This window comes from Tuber melanosporum (genome assembly GCF_000151645.1).
Source record: "Tuber melanosporum whole genome shotgun sequence assembly, scaffold_24, strain Mel28".
In the NCBI taxonomy this organism is placed as follows: Eukaryota; Fungi; Ascomycota; class Pezizomycetes; order Pezizales; family Tuberaceae; genus Tuber; species Tuber melanosporum.
Window position 1 is genome coordinate 724,345 of NW_003298908.1, and position 17,278 is coordinate 741,622.

Below are 17,278 nucleotides of genomic sequence, written 5' to 3' on the forward strand. Positions count from 1 at the left end.
ATGTTCAACCAAGACAAAGGCGAGGGAAAGGCTCCAGCGCCGATACAACAACACGAAGGCTGGGGTGATAGCCCCCGCCAAACCATACCCACTAGCCCGGAATACTCATTCATGGGGCCAACCGACAAAGAACTGAAGGAAAGAGAACAACAAGCACAGCATAATGCCATGTCATGGACGGTATGCTACGATGACGGTTGCCAAACACACTTTGGCGACAAAGAAGGCTCGGGATAGTTCGCGAGGGAATATCGAAAGCGTGGCCCACGCCCGGACCACGTTCTGAAGCATTGGCAACAATGCTTCAGAAATGGGTGTAGAATGCACAGGGCACAGAAAATATCTGCGGGATTCTACCCCCAGAAGGATGGAAGCAGGAAAGAGTTGGGAGGAGAAGATGCCAGAAAGGCATGGGCCGCGAGGATGTGGTCCAGGGAGGAAGGGGCCCAAAACTCCTCAGCAGACACGGAACCGAACATCAGAAGCCTACACAGGCAGATCCGGGGACTCCGTGAACAACTTGGCCAAGCCGAAGCCACAATTACGGCAAACGATAAAATGATCACGGAGCTAAGACAGCTGAACGACAATCAGTGACACACAATCGAAATGGCGAACCTGACCCTAGAATCGGTAAAGGTCAGATGGAGGACGGCAGATGAAAAGTTCTACAAGCTGAGAAGAACCATGCGCTCGACAGGACGGGAACAATTGAAACTAGGAGAAAAAGCCTGATGGGACTCAGCCCTAGGAGGAGGAGAGCTAATGTCACGAACATGGCTTAGCATGGAAAAGGTTTTCACGTGACATATGGGTATGAGTCACAGGTATGTTATTGTTTCGCGCATATAACTCATTCGGGTTATATGAGTTGTTATGTGTGGGATTTGTGATACTTTCGCACATGGCTCAAGTATGAGTCATGGGACGTGCGCCTGACGAGTATGCCTTGCGAGGATGCCTTGCGGGTAAGCCTTGCACAGATGATTTATGTTTCGCACATGACCTCATTATGAGGTCATGGGTTTCGCGCATATGACTCAGTCGAGTCATATGACTTGTTTATTGTATTATGATTGATTTATGAGTTTTGCACATGACCTCACTATGAGGTTATGGGTTTTGAGCATGTGATTACTTTGGTCACACGATTAGTTTGTTATGATTTGGTTTCGCACATGTGACCACTTTAAGTCACATGACTAAAGGCGGGAAGAACATTATATAAGGAGGTCAATGCGGCCGAGGAAGATAGGTTCTTCACACTTTGTTCTAAGTACTTTTCCTACTTATTACGTTAACGAATATAAAAACACCTTTACGATCTTTATCTTTATTGCAACGTTATCGTTGCGCCGAGGAAGTCCTTCAAGAAGACAAGTTAGAGAAAGCTTACAATAGGCGTTCCTGATAGAAGACAAAGGTCTTGTACTATCGGTAATGTAGGCAGAGGCCTATAGCTATTGTAAGTCAGAGAAAGAAGAGGATAGAGAAGATAAGTATCGTTCCCCATCGCCAAGAACTAACTATCTAGAAAGGGATCATTACAGCCAACCAGGAAAAGCTGGATGCTCTTACATGAATCTCAAGCAACAAACTACAGACAAAAAACGACTAAAGGATAAAATCGAAGATACAAATACTGTTACCAGAAGCCTACTACAAGGTAATAGAACTTATTAAACTCATCTCACGCAAAGAAAACAAAATCAAGAAGGCAAATAAAGAAGACAAAATAATTAAGACAATACGGGAATAATTAGAACATGGACAAAAGGAAATGAAATAAATCACATCACGTTTATGCCAGTGGAAAAACAAAAACATGTGGTATGACGGAAAGTAATGAGTTCTGGAAAAAGAGATAAGGAGGAGTGTAACGTATTTGCAAGGAGCTAATCACGTTATCAATAAATAGTATGATAGTTGGCAGGTGACCTTCCCTACTAGGGAGGAGGCAAGAGCTGAGAACTAAAGAAGTCTTCGAGAGTGTACTGAGAAACAAAGAGGTAACCATTCAACCAAGTATATTGATACACTGTTTGTCGTAATCTGCCTTTTCTATCATGGAAACAGGCGATCTTTAAATATACAAATCTTGTTCATGTTTAGCATGAATGAAACTAATTAAAGGTATCAAGCAATATGCTTTGGTAAAACAAATCAAGTATCAAAACAATACTTAAAACAAAACATAAAACATAACTAAATATCAAACAATGCTTAAAATAAACCAAGTATCAAGATGATACTTAAAACAAAATAATAAAACAAAACTAAGTATCAAATAATACTTAAAACAAACTAAGTATTAAAGTGATACTTAAAACAAAACATAAAACAAAACTAATAACTGAGTACCCATATCAGTTACAATGAGCATCAGATGATAACATTACAATATCCTAACTGCAAGATACAGCGGAATGGCTAAAATGTCAGAGTTCATCACAAGGTCATTCTATTGGCCATGATTGCATGATGACATTAAAAGATATGTCAAGAATTGTGATATACGTCAACAAATGAAAACGGCTAAACAAGTACCAAATAGACTACTGAAATCAAATGAGATTCCTGAACAACCTTGGGAAATAATTACTATGGATTTCATCATGGACCTGTCTCCATCAGAAGGATATGATAGTATCCTGGTCGTGGTAGATCACCTAACCAAAATGAGTTATTTTATTCCATTCAAGAAGAATATAGATAAGTAGGATTTTATCTGAACATTCTTCCAAGAGCTCTTCCAACTGCACGTTCTTCCAAAGAATATCATTTCAGATCAAGGAATGCTATTCACATCGGGGCTTTAGAGAAAGGTAAGTGGAGAAATGGTGATACAAAATTGGCAGAGCACTGCATTTTACCCCCAGACTGATAGATAAATGGAAGGTGTAAACACAATACTGGAGTAATATTTGCAGACCTATGTCAATTATTAACAACATAATTGATATAAGCTACTATAAATAGTCAAGTTCGCATATAATCAAGGAAAACAAGTAACTATAGGCACAATACAATTCTTCGTGAAATATGGACAATATCTGAAAAATCAGACTACAAATCATACGATTAGTAGCGTGGTAGTGGATAAAACAAATATAGAAAAACTACATGAAATATTATGACACGAAATGAGTCAAGCACAGCAACGGCAGAAAGAACAATATGATAAACAATAGAGGCCCAATCTGAACATACAGCCTGAAGATATGGTGTAACTGCTACCACAGAATATTCATATGATACAGCCATCAAAAAAACTGGACTACAAGAGAATTGGACCATTCTGGATACTGGAAAAGGTAGATGGCCGAGCTTATAAGCTCAATCTTCTCACCTCAATGCTAATACATAACACATTCTACATCTCACTCTGCGAACTAGACCACGATAACAAGTTTTCCTCACAAATAATTATTACTCCTCCTCTATTCAAACTTGACTGAAAATCAGAATATAAACTCAATGAAATAATCAATTCATGCTTCTACTACAGAAATCTCCAATACCAAGCCAAGTAGACTAATTACTCACCTAAATATGATAAAACTTGGTAGTTGGCACACAACTTCAAAAACGCACAAGATGCTCTCTCAATATTCTACCAGCGATACCCAGGCAAGCTCAGCCTAGGTAACAATCAAGTTCAACAGCAAGAGGAAAGGAAAAGGACCCATGTCCTTATAACGATATAAGGGCTAGGGCAATAGCTCCCAATATATCATACCGACGAGCCCCAAATACTAGTTCATGAGGCCAACAGATGAAGAAATCAATGAACGAGAGGAGCAAGCGAGACAAAACGCTATGAGTTGGACAGTGTGCTATGACGATGGATGTTCTACAAACTACGGGGACAAGGATAGCTCAGGATGGTCCCTGAGAGAATACCTAAAGTATGGTCAGTGCCCTGACTCTACTCTAAAGTACTGGAAATAGTGCTTCAACAACACGTGTAAAATACATAAGACAAAGAGAATATATGTAGGATACCACACGCAGAAAGAAGGAACGAAGAAAGAGTTAGAAGGAAAAAACACTAGCAGAAGGCGTGGAGCCTCAGAGATGAGGCCTAAGGAGGGGATGCTCAAAACTCCTCAACGGAAACGGTACCAGATGTCAGAAGTATACACAGGCAGATCAGAGGACTCCAGAAACAACTTGGCTGAGCCGAGGCCACAATTTTCGGAAACAAGAAAACAATTGCAGAGCTGAAACAGACAAGTAATAATCAGTACCACAAGATCAAAATGGCAAACCTTACACTGGAATCGGTGAGGATAAGATGGCAGACAGCAGACGACAAATTCAATATGCTCCGGAGAACTATGCAGGCAGCTCAACAGGAACTATTGAAATATGAAGAAAAAGCATAATAGGACTCAGGCTTAGGGAGAAAGGAGCTAATATCATGAACATGGCTTATCAAGGAAAAGATTTTTAAATGACTCATGATTATGAGTCATAGGTATGTAATTATTTTACGTGTATGATTCATTTAAGTCAAATGACTTATTATGTTATGATTTGCTATGTTTCGCACATAACTCGATTATGAGTTATCAGAGGTGTGCCTGGCGAGTATGTCTTGCAAGTATGCCTTGTGAGTATGTCTTGGCCATATGATTTATGTTTCACACATAACCTCATTATGAGGTCATCAATGTCACACTTGTGATCACTTGAGGTCATAAAACTTGTTTATTGTATTATGATTAGTTTATAAGTTTTCGCACATGACCTTACTATGATGTTATGGAATTTGAGCTTGTGACCACTTTGATCATATAATTAGTTTGTTATGATTTTGTTTCGGGCATGTAACCACTTTGGGTCACATGACTTGTGGTAGAAAGAGTACTATATAAAGAGGTCAGTATGGCTGAGGAGGTTAGACTCTTCACGCCTTGTTCTAATTACTCTTCCTACTTATTACTTTAACAAATATAAAACACCTTTGTACTCTTTATCATTATCATGACCACTATTGCTATTGCAAGGAGAATACTCTACATGAGGTAAAGTTTGAGAAAGCTTACAATAGGCATTACAAATAGAAGACATTAGTCTTATACTATCAGTAACGGAGGCATAGGCCTAAGAGCTATCGTACAGTAAAAGAAGAAGAGAAGTATTGTTCTCCATTGCCAAGAACTAACTATCCAAAGGAGGGTCATTACAGAAATCTAATTAAGCTTTACAAGTCTTAGTCCTATCCTACTAACCATTTTATTACAACATAACTGACTTAAAATCTAAGTCATGTGCAAAATCTATATGACCCCTAAGCAAGTCATGTATACGAAGAATAATCATAACATCATACAACTCACATGAGTTATTAATCAAAACTATAATATATCAAATCCTTTATAAGTCAAGTAGAGTTTGTAACAATGGATAAAATAACAAATATATGAGTTAATTGAAAATGAAATATCAGTCTTAGAGATAGATCTTTATACAACCATCTGAGTTATTTCATAGCATATATCTTACGAATACTACTTTATTGTTCATACCTTATATATCTTACTACAGTAATACTACAACAAGTATAGTGAACAATAGTTGCTATTAGAAGTACTTAAGAGAATAAGAGTATTCTCTTAAGCAATTGGAGACAATTATGAGACAATCACTATACCAAAGAAGACAGAAGTAATAACACTTATTAACCCCATGGTGAGACCCATTATCTGTCATACAACTATATTCTATGGGAATCAAGGCACAATCCTAACAGTCATGCAAAACTACATAGGCTGTTCAAATGTTAGGTTGTATGAATTACTCACATATAAGTAGTTAAGCTCTGAACAAGCTGTAACTTGAAGGTATGGTGGCTAACACCCCCCTCTGGCCTCATAATAAGTCCCAAGTATCATGGGCCACAGCATGGAGAGTTGCCATAAGTCTAGTTAAAGTTTATAAATAGAGACACTCCTGTAATACCATATATGCTCATACCGTCTAGTCAACCAGAAGCTGTCCACAGGATATATTAGAAAGAACTGGAGAACCTGGAAAATGGTCCCTAGGTGGTTTCATGTAAAACAGACCAGAACTGATGGAGTAATACCACTTTAGAGAAGTAGTATTTGAGGTTACCGGAGGCCTATGAGCCTAGTAACCGAAGTCCATTGCCCCGAATTTGTAATTATGGTGGGGTTGGTGGGGAATGGTGTTGCTACGGCCACTTTTTGTTGTACGGTTATTTTGCAACTCTGTCATAGTCATAAGCCAATATTCAATTTTTCCTATTGAGCCAGTTGAACTGCAAATTCACGTTCAACTGGTCAGGCACCCAGTATGAGTGCTCCCGTTTGCGAGAAAACGAGGAGCCAGGGGTTGTGACGACATGTCACAACCTTGGCAGGAGTATGATACCTCTTCAAATTGGTCCGGCTCTCGGGCTAAAATTTGAGTGTGGATAGTTCGTGGGTTCGTTCTCTGCGATCACCTCTCTCTCGGGAGCTGCGGTATATATAAAACATGACGAAATCATCTCCATCACCCTCCCGATCACCACACATATCCATGTTCCCCCATGCATGTCCCCATCCCCTTACTTTCTCGCTTGATAACGAAAAAGAAAAAAGAACATTCTCTGCAATCTCGTGGTAAGGTAAATGTATTGAGAAGAACTTCTGCTTTCTAGAGCTTCTCAGCGATACTACCTTCAGGTTAATGCTCGAGCGTGTTCTAGCATCGCCGTGGGCATTACCGAAGACTCCAGGTCTTGTCGAAGGAAACCATGACCAGAGCATGCCGAGTAGTACCTTGTGATTTCCAACAGTTTGAAGAAAGGCGTTCAAGTTGGCTCCCCAAGGTATAGCTTCACCGAACCCATTGTGAACTTTGCTAACTTTATATATCGGCACCTCTCTAGGGTTCCGTGTCTTCCGTTTGGAAGACAATTTCACTAAAATGGCCCAAGTGAGCAATCAAATCAATGGTAACAGGTCATTAGCATTGACAATTTACTAGGGCTATGGGAGATATTGGGACTGTAAAACGGCAGATTAGGTTTCTGCCGACAACCGTCGTAGGAGATGCCGTATAATCTCTCGAAATCCTCTGTCATATTATCAGCCCGGGAGCCCATGATTTGTTTAGTTTGACGGGTTAACAGGATTGCGAACACCAGTTAACGAGATCAAACACGCCTAGTGCGCCGATCTTATACCGTATCGGGAAAACGCTCACGGCCTTCCCACGAGCTTTGACTCAGGGTCCGAAGATTACATGGCTGCCGGAGATAGTGGATTTCAAGAGATTATACGGTACCGTGAGTGGTCCAGAAAAAGCTTCTTGATCGTTAAGGCACTAACAGGGCTTATAGCTGCTTGCATGGTTCGTCAAGGAGGGAGGGCTATCACAAATCCCAAAGACGGGTGAGCTAGAGAAACTAGTTAAGGAAACACTTGACGATGCGTTGAAAGGAACAAGGGGTGCAGATCCTAAAAAAGCTGGGAACCGATTCAACTTTTTTCTTTTCTTTTTTTTTCTGACCCTTCTCTCTCTCGCTCGCTGTTTTTCACTGCTGTGGGGCGAACGGTGACGATGACTGCGCTGGAAATGATAATGAGGGGATGAATCTCGGATGGATGGAGGGAAGACGGATATCGTGAGCACTTACCGTATGCGCAGGATCGAGGAGTTCTTAATCAAACACTCTGATGGGGGGGTTAGCTCTGACCTTTTGCTTGCTCACTGGCTTGCTAAGCGTTGCATTGAGCGTTGATCCACTGACTGCGCCTAATATAACTATCGTCATTGAAAGGGCGACGGCGGCGGCGGTAAGAGTCAATTGCGGGAGGGGGGGTTGAGTTGCATTGTATGATATTTTTTTCATTTTTATTTTCTCTCTTCCCTTTTTCCTCTTCTCCGCGCTTCTGATCATGTGGTCCGGGGTGAGATAACTTACGATACGGTATGGTGCCCGCACCGGAGAAGTAGGTAGGAAGTGAGAGTCTGCTCGCACCACAAAAGTACTCGTACACTGGGCCGAGTTATGCTGATGTATGATACCCTATCCACCACATCAACCGCACAATGCAGCAGAATGCAAAAGCAAGTGGGAACCGATTGCATGATAGATATATGGGGTGCAGGTGGCTAAGCATCGCCAACCACTCCTTCAATTCAGGTCTATTCAATACACGGCATACAGCCAGATGGGCCAGCACTAAAGCACAGCCTTGCCTGCCCTCTAACAGGGGGCGAGGGAGGAGTGGAGGGTTGATCAGTGAGGTGCCTTTCTTCCTTCTCTTTCTCTCTCCGTCTCTCTTCCAACTGCCGAAACGGTGAGAAGTTGTGATATTATTTTTTGCTTCTTCCTTTCCTGCTTCTCTGCTTCACAATGCTACAGCAACAATTGTTTGGCCACCTTTCTTACCCTTCCATTCGAACAATCACATTTAAGTTAGGAGGAGGCTACTGTGAGGAAGAAAAAAAAAATGGGCCTCATTTCCGGTGGGTCGCAAAAAAAAAAAAAGAGGACAGTTTTCGCGATGGTACCAAAAAGTCTGGTATGCAAGTGCGTGCGGAGACGGGGTGTGACAATGAAAAAGGAAATAGATGTGAAGAGATATTGACGTTAGATTCATATGAATGGGAAAAGTACCGGCCACCGATAGACGATGGAAACGATTGAAAGAAAAAAAGGTATTTTAAGACCGCATCTGGAAGGGGATGATATATCGTTTTTATTTTATTTTTGCTTTCACTTCCTCGCTCCTTTGAGCCCGATGTGAAGGGAATAAGGTGTAGGAGGGGGTATACGAGTTGGCTTTTTTTTTTTCCTTTTCCTTTTCCTTTTCCTGATCCTCCGGTTTTGGAAACGAAACAACCGACATGAAGCAAGAATGCCCGATGGTGATGAATGATATACTCTATTTCCACACAATACTCCCGGTGGTTAAAAAGCTGGGGTATGATTTATTGAGGGGCAGTCTTTTTTTTTTTCTTGCTCTCGATCAAGCAGGGTCAGGATTCCTCGAGATACCGGTACGGTAGGAGGCTTGAGGCGCACAACTGGGGTAACTCATCGAGTGTTGCAAGTTCTAAATGGTTGGATTTATTGAAAGGCCTCTGTTTGGGTCTTGATGTCATACGCGGGCTCCCTCCGTTCTCTCTCTTTCTCTCTCGCACCCCCCTCCTCTCTCGCCATCCTCTCACCATTTGGCATCTTGCGGGCGAAAAATGGTGAGCACGGAGCAGCAGACAGGTGGGGAGGTGGCTCCAGAAAGCTGTGGATCTTGTATGTCAACGGCCGGTGGCGCTTTCTCGCGCTCTCCCCTTCCTCATTCTCCTAAACTTTTTTCGTTCGCCTCCGTCTTCCCTGCTGCCCTGACCCTGGCAATGGTCTAGCCTGCACTCTGCAGCAACCCGCAATAACTTCTTCATTCTTGTTTCACTGTCACCTACCATCACCTACCGTCACCTACCGGTACCGTACTTATGCGAAAGAAGGAACAGTCCCTCTTTTACACACCTCAACCCCCCTCCCCAGAGCGTGGTAGGAATCTTTGATCGTGACTCCCCTTGGCCTGCCTGTTACTGGCAGTCCGAACATAGCAAGTTGGAGGGATTAAAAAATCTGAGAACGGAGAGGGCGGTAGACTAGCGAAGATCCTTCAACTCAGCTAGCCCTCTCTCTTGCTTTTTTTTTCAGAATTGGTTTTGCCTTCACTTTTTCGCTAAGAGCCGTGAAACCATAAAATCGTTGACCGGCCAGATCCAGTTAGGATGACTGTTACAGTAGGCGTCGGATTTCATATTCCAACCCTACATCCTCCCCCTCTCCCTCTCCACACCTTTCCATATTTCCAGCTCCCCCCCCATCCTGTGCTGGTAGTGGAGGAGCACCGTTAGGGTTCTGTGGCTTTTAGAGAGCTCTTCGTTCCTTTCTGGCAGGGGTGGGTGTGCCTATCTGCCCTTGGTATATTTATCAGGGCCATTGCAATTGGATGGTAGGACTACCGTATTGAAAATTCGATAGATATCTCTTTCCAATTCCCTCTTTTCCCCACCACCAACCGCAATAACTGCTACCATCTCTCTCCTTCCCAGCATTTATCTGCTGCTGCTCCCAATCCTCCTGCTGCTGCTGCTACTGTCCACTCTGCAGCTCAGGCGTGAGAAAAAAAGGTTGTTTCTGTCATTGTTCTGTTACTTCTGAGAGCGTTTGCACTCGATTTTTTCCTAGCTCCTATGAGTTATTCGGCCAAAAACGACGAAGCAAACCTCTCCTCCGGGTCTCCAACACCTACTCCGGGTGCATACTTTCCTGTCCATCATGATATCTCGCCAACTTCAATCTCTCCCAATGTAGATATACCTCCTACGGGCCTCCGTCAGCGAAGGTATGTTTCCGCCCAATCATTCTGCTTTTAGATGTGAACGGAACACTGCGTTTCCGGGTTTAACATCCTGTTTTTCCTCTCTCTCTCTCTCTTTCCTTCATTGGATCTGGGCTCATTGCAGGCGCTATTCGGGAATTAGGTCTTCCCTTTCACTAGGTTTGGATGCAATTCGCTACGCTGGAGGCGTGAATTCCCTTGACAACTTTGCTCGCTCTTGGACTAGAGCTGCTGGTTATTTTGAAATTACGCCGTCCCGGCAATCCTTCGTCTCTGTCGACCCCTCCAGAGACGAGGAGGAGCCTGCCTCGTCCTCTGCTATAGATGACGAAAGCTATTATGACGACGCCGAGGTCACCCGACACCTCGCTACGAGGGCTTCCCTACCGACAACTGGCTTTGGATCTTATGGCCGGACTCCCATGTATGGGAGCATGAATACGGGTTTTCCCGGAGCAAGACTGGATCATACGGCAACAAGACATGCCGCAGATCTGTTTGTCCAGAAACAAACTGCCGGCGAGGTAGTCGTTGTGGATGAGACTCTGGATAAAGAGAGGGAGCCGCTCCTCGTAACCACCGTTACAACTGAAAGTGGAAAGGTCGAGCAGGTTATTGTCGGTCAGAGCACACTACCTCAAACAGTCTTCAATAGCGTCAACGTCCTTATCGGGATTGGTCTTTTGAGCTTACCTCTTGGCTTGCGTTACAGTGGGTGGTAGGTTGTCTCGTTGACTTACCTATCTTGCATCGGAATGAGCTGACAGGGATTCGGGTGATATAGGCTGATAGGGTCAATATTCTTGGTCTGTTCCGCCCTGATAACGAATTACACCGGAAAGCTTCTTGCCCGTTGCCTTGACAAATCCCCAAACCAGTCGTTGGTAACTTATTCCGATATTGCCTACATTGCCTACGGGCACAAATCGCGGATATGCGTTTCGGTCCTTTTCTCACTGGAGTTGATGGCGGCGTGCGTCGCGTTGGTTGTCCTGTTCTCGGACAGCTTGAATGCACTATTCCCTCAGATCGATAAGTTTCAGTGGAAGATCATTGCGGGCTTTGTGTTGACTCCTTTGAGCTTCTTACCCTTGAAGGTGTTGAGTTTCAGCAGTATTCTAGGGATTCTCTCTACCTTCAGCAGTGAGTTACCCCCTGCGCACAGGCGAAGGGTTTGTGAATCATTCTAACGATTGAAACTAGTTGTTATGATTATCTTTATTGATGGTTGGTTGAAACCCAGTTCCCCTGGGAGCTTAAGGGAGCCAATGCCTACGTATCTATTCCCTCCAAGCTGGTGGACAATACCCTTGAGCTTTGGCTTGCTCATGTGTAAGTTGCCCGAGCTGCTTCGGTCTTAAACCCAAATGTGCTAATATTTGCCCAACAACTAGCCCCTTGGGGAGGCCATAGTGTGTTCCCAAACATCTATAAAGATATGCGTCACCCGAAGAAGTACAACAAAGCTGTCGACATCACATACATCTTCACAGTATGTATCACTCGCGACAAAGCAGTGTAAATTTATTCTAATTGGTTTTAGTTCGTCCTTGACATAACCCTCGCTGTCACCGGCATATTAATGTTTGGAGATGGAGTGTTGGATGAAATTACTTCGAATATTTTGGAGCTTTCTGGGTACCCTGCCGCCCTCAGTATGGCCATGGTGGCGTTTGTTGCGATTATCCCATTGACCAAGACACCTCTGAAGTATGTCCCAGTCACCCTGTACTTCTGGCTATAATATTAACTAGATCGCAGTGCACGACCAATTATTACCACGCTTGAGATCTTCGCTGGTGTAGATCCTCGAGCTATAGCATTGCAAGGGGAGTCGGTTGGAACTTCTGGATTAACTTGCGGTTTGTTGAAAAGCGTTATAAGAAGTAAAACCCCCATAGCCTTAGCTATTATCGGTGACTGACTTTGTCTTCAGTTGGCGTAAACGCCTCCATCGTTATCATTGCTATCCTTGTCCCATCCTTTGACCGAATCATGGCTTTCCTCGGATCCGCGCTTTGCTTCTCAATTTGTGTCATCCTCCCCATGATGTTCTATCTCAAGATTTATGGAGACGAAGTGCCAAAAAGGGAGCGTAGGATAAATCAGATCCTCATTGTGGTTTGCACTATAGTGGCAACTACTGGTACGGTCGCAGCGTTCGTCCCTAAGGAGAGCCTGGGAGCGTAAAGAGCTACTGTTTCTTTTCTTTTTTCTGGTTGTATTCATTTCGCTGTTACACAACGGCCCGGTAATTTTTCTTTCCAAGGTTTAAGACAAAAGTCTTTTTTTTCGGGGCGCATTATATTTTTCACTTTCTCTTGTTTCTTTAGCTCTGGGTTTTGTTTCAGGACAGGTAAAGCGGAGCACACGGCTGTTAAACTAAAGGCTGCCATGTTTTTATTCTGAATACATATTCGTACTACATATCGTACTACTTTCGGGACTTTTGGTGGAGTTATCAATAGGCTATCCCTAGTTTTTCCGAATCAACCTGATTGGACGACGCGGCCGAGTGATGAGGTGTGATTTGCCAAGACAAATCCTGACAATTCAATTGTCTTTTTCATCGAGGCTCAGTTCATCATGTCAACCTAACCTTACCGAAGCCAACCTGGCTATCCCCCCAAGCTTTCCTTCCCAACCCCGCCATCATCGCTAAACTCAGCTCACGAGCTTCAGCACTACACCAAAAACCCAAGCAAACCACCAAAAAAGAAGAAAAAGAAGAAGAAGAAGGAAAAAAAAACACTAGCCATGTCCCGTCTCTGGCGCTTCCCAGTCCCCAAACTCCCCTCCTCCGCTGTACTCCGTACCGCAGGCGTATACACCTCCGGAGCCCTCGTACTTAACCCCCACCTCCCAAACACACACACACATATACATACATACGTAACATACAAACTAACCAACTCCCCCCAAACCAGTTCTCCCTCGGCTTCTTCCTCCTCCTGGACGCGTCGGTCTACAGCAAGCACGCGAACGGCGGCGACGTGCACATCACCATAGTGGACTGGATCCCGCTCATCTGCAGCATCCTAGGCATGCTCGTCATCAACTCCATCGAGCGCAGCCGGCTCGTCGCCGACAGCTACAGTTACAGCGGCAACGGCGTCGCTTGGAAGGCGAAGTTGGTGCTCTTCATGGGTTTCGCCCTCATGGCCGGCGGACTCGCGGGAGCCGCCACCGTGCTCATCATGAAGTACGTCGTGCCCGCATACCCCTGGCCCACCCTGGGATTCGGGGTCGCGGGGGTCGTGGGGAGCGCTTGCGTCATGCTTTCCTCAGTCGTGCTTTGGGTGTCGCAGAATATTGAGGAGGATTATACGTATAATCTTTCGTTGTAGAAGGGGTTTTCCTTTTTTTTTTTTCCCTTTTGGAGTGGGTGGTTGGGTTGGGTCGGGTTGTAGGGTTGGAAATGGGGATGGGGGGAAATGTGGCAAGAATAGGGTGGGTGGGTATTGGACGGCACCGCTGGAAATCGCGTATGATACCAATACGTAGTCCTTTGGTATCGTTTTACCTTTCTTTTGTTTCTCCTTATTGTTATATTGTCCCCCCCTTTTTTTTTTCATTGGTTCCTTTTTATTCCTCCACGTTGTGAGATTTTCGTTGAAATATTCTGCTGGGCGGGTGTTGCCTTTCCCTTGGACGGGCGGTATTGAATAAGGGGTGCTGGCAAATACAATATTCAGCACAATTGGGCGTGAGTCGTTCTACTTTGCATTTTGATTATGGTTGCGTAAGCTGGGCTGTGATTAGGCTATAATAGCACTTTGATAAGCGGGGTTCACCAACAGTCACTCGTTGATCACTGGTGAAGCGATCGTGGTAAGTAAGGTGAAGTAGAGTGGAGTGCGATAGGGTGTTTGTACCCTTCGCTAGATTTCGCACGAAGCGGTGTCTAGGCTAAACTTCCATTTACATGCTCGTGTTCCCATTAGTAATGCAGGAAGTGCACAAAAAACCGTACCGCACCGCCTTAGCCAAGTCAATATTCCTCCTTAAGCACCGCCTTCAACTTTTTCATCCCCTCCTCATACTTGTCAATTTTCCCCTGCGCCTCAGCGATCTTAGCGAGCAGGAATCTCATCCTCTCCTTCGGCCGATTCGGCAGCCCAGCAATCTTCTCGAGTTCCTCGCCAGCCTTCTGGATGGCTGCCGTCTCGACCTTAATTAGCGAAGCGAGGCTCAAAAAGTCCATGCGGGCACACAGCACGCGGTCCGCCATAAGGCGCCCGAAGGCAGCCTGGAACACAGGGCGCCCGGGCTTGATGCACCAGGGCCGTCCATTCCTCGTGACGATGGTGACAAGCTCGGCCTGTTCTAGGTTCTGCAGCGCATCTTCGCCAGCGAACTTGAACAGGTCGTGGACGAGTACGTGGTGGTAGGCGACTTCACCCTTCTCCGCGAGCGTCTTGACGAGGTACCAGGCTTGCTCGGTGGCCCAGGTGCGCTTGCCACGGCCGGCTTCCTCGAGGAGGTAAAGCTTGAGGATCTCTTGCGCCGAGGTTTCGATAATTGCGCCGACAGCTTGCTTCGGCGTCTCACCGGTTTTGATGCGGCGAGAGAGAAACTCTAGGTCTGTTAGGCGGCCACCCAGGGCTTGGATGCTGTCGTCGAGCTCCGCACGGGCCTTTTCATTGGCGGCGCCGTCGAGTTGGTTGTCGATGTGCTTTAGCACGAAGCGCTTTGCGGAATCTGGCTGAGCGTCGCCCAGCAGGATTGAGCGGAAGACGCGGTCAGGCAGGGATTTCGCAAGCGATTTACTGAAGGAGGTATCGTTGGTTAGGAATATTACGTGGGCTATGTTCGCCGAGACGAGGAGTGCTGCCCTATCAAGCAAGAGAGGTTAGCCTCGAGTGATGAGGTATGAGGTAGGGGGGAGGTAATCACCAGTCTGCGAGACGCTCGTAGATTATGCTATTGCCCTCCATATGCAGGAAATTATCTATTACTATTACGGGACGCTTTTCGGGGTGTGCGCTGAGGTACTCGTCGTCGCTGAGTCCTTGGTCCTTATTGTCGGTACCTTTATCTCGAAGCGCCACTACCTTAAGCGCCGTTCCGGTGTTCTGCAAAATCTTATTAAACTGAGTTTCCAGAGTCTGACTGAACCCTGCTGAACTCCCAATAGTCCCTTGCGCTGCCAGATCCAACAAGCTGCTGATAGTGTTCAACCATGAGAATACAGGCCGATACCCAACCTGCGCCGCGACCGCAGCGATAGCTGCACTGTCCCCGTGCGTCTCATCGATGGGCTCACAATCGATGATGAGGACATTCTCCCTATGCGCTAGCACGGTGTCGACCACCAGGTCCTTCTTCCCGGACCCTCGGGGGCCCTGCACGACGATGAACGTCTCCACTGTTTCTGACAGCCATGCCTTTAATTGCTCGACTTGTTCCTTGCGCTCATCCCAGACCGCCCATAAATCATCCATGTCCGTGTGCTTGGCTCCGATAGGCAACATCCCGATAGTATGTCTCTTCAACCAATTATAGTATGTGTTATCGCTAATATTCAAGGCTCCGGTGATCTTGGCTTTGATGAACCAAGTCCTTACAGGGTCGAATATGGCGACGGTGAATGTTGCTACGAACGCTGCTACCAGCGGGATCACAATTCTCGGATGATTGAACAGCCAATCCTTTATCCAATTAGTCTTGATAGCCCTCTCGTACAGAACCCTTAACGTCACACCAGGCTCCTTTCCAAGAACAGCCTCCGTTCCTGGGATCGTGTACCCGTGCAGACAATTCCTTGCTGCAGTAGCACTACGCGTACGGAGGTACTGCACAATCGTAAACTTTGGTAATTCCTTCGATCCCGGCGGTTGAGGGAGTATGTCGATAATCCTCCCGTACCGCCTAAAAAGTGCATATATAGCCTCCTGGCTAAGACTCCCCTCACCACCAATAAACTCCACCTTCAACCTCGTGCTCGGAAACCTATACAAGTCTTCTAACCACGGTTTCCCCCTTACAATGAATGCCCTAACCCGCTTGAACGGCGAGAACCAAGGCTTCAATTTCTTTTCTCTGAGGAAATCCGCGATGATGGCTTCCGTCTCTTCCACGTTCCGTGAGCGGAACTTGACGAATGCACCTCCCTCTTTCAATCTTGGCACTATTTCCGTTATAGTGAATTCCGAGTTGAGGAGGCCCTCCGGAATGTATTGCGCCCGGATGCGCGATTCTATGGATTGCTTGTCGTAGCGCATCATTAGGTAGCGGATGTCGTAGATTGCCGTTTTGAGGGGGTAGACATCTTTGCAAATTAGCCAAAATATATTCAAGAAATGATAAAAGGTGTAAGATTTCATCTACGAACTATCAAAAAACAACAAACCCTCCCCTGGCGCCACGTCTATAAATCCGCTCTTTTGCAAACCGATAGTACTCGAGTATCTCCTTCCCAACTTCCAATTCGTATGCAACCGATTTGAAACATTCCCGTTGGTTCGAGACCAAGGGGTGAAGCAGAAGTTCGGCAGCAGGCGGCGGCCAGGAGGTGGCTGACGCAGGAAAGAGCAGAGGCCCCGATTCATGCCTTCTGCTGCCGGGGGGGGGGATGGAGATGGATTTTGATGATTGCACTTGGGTAATTAGTGAGAGGAGGTTAGATTAGGGATTGGTTTTGGGTCCACAGCTAATCTGCCTCGAGTAAAACTTCCGGGTGAAGTATGACGTCGACGGTGTTCTTTTTTTTTGGTCTGGCTTGGCTTTCGGGATAGGCACAGCTTAAACATCACATGCCCGCCTAGTGGGGGGATTTTATTGGCGGAATATCCGCCGCGCAATAGCAATTCTCCGTGCACATTTCTGAAGTGTTTGAGTGGTTGCTGGAGTATTGCACTTCGCACCTTCTGCCCATGCAAGTATCTGCTGGCTTCTGA

The 17,278-nt window shown here is 45.4% G+C and overlaps 3 protein-coding genes; 2 read left to right on the forward strand and 1 right to left on the reverse strand.

The window, feature by feature from the left end:
• Positions 1-9,251: 9,251 nt before the first annotated feature.
• Positions 9,252-12,569, forward strand: GSTUM_00006121001 (uncharacterized protein; the record flags this gene model as incomplete). XM_002838259.2 has 8 exons in its annotated part: positions 9,252-10,382; positions 10,522-11,097; positions 11,164-11,522; positions 11,583-11,711; positions 11,774-11,871; positions 11,923-12,089; positions 12,141-12,265; positions 12,316-12,569. The coding sequence occupies exons 1-8, from the start codon at positions 10,231-10,233 to the stop codon at positions 12,567-12,569; spliced, it is 1,860 nt and encodes a 619-aa protein (XP_002838305.1). The 5' UTR covers positions 9,252-10,230.
• Positions 12,570-13,014: 445 nt separating this feature from the next.
• Positions 13,015-14,182, forward strand: GSTUM_00006122001 (uncharacterized protein). XM_002838260.2 has 2 exons: positions 13,015-13,223; positions 13,307-14,182. Exons 1-2 carry the CDS (start codon positions 13,137-13,139, stop codon positions 13,724-13,726), a joined length of 507 nt encoding a protein of 168 aa, XP_002838306.1. The 5' UTR covers positions 13,015-13,136; the 3' UTR covers positions 13,727-14,182.
• A 48-nt stretch (positions 14,183-14,230) lies between these two features.
• GSTUM_00006123001 (uncharacterized protein) lies at positions 14,231-16,995 on the reverse strand. XM_002838261.2 has 3 exons: positions 16,714-16,995; positions 15,276-16,650; positions 14,231-15,214 (listed from the first exon to the last, which is right to left on the reverse strand). Exons 1-3 carry the CDS (start codon positions 16,928-16,930, stop codon positions 14,371-14,373), a joined length of 2,436 nt encoding a protein of 811 aa, XP_002838307.1. The 5' UTR covers positions 16,931-16,995; the 3' UTR covers positions 14,231-14,370.
• Between the last annotated feature and the right edge of the window lie 283 nt (positions 16,996-17,278).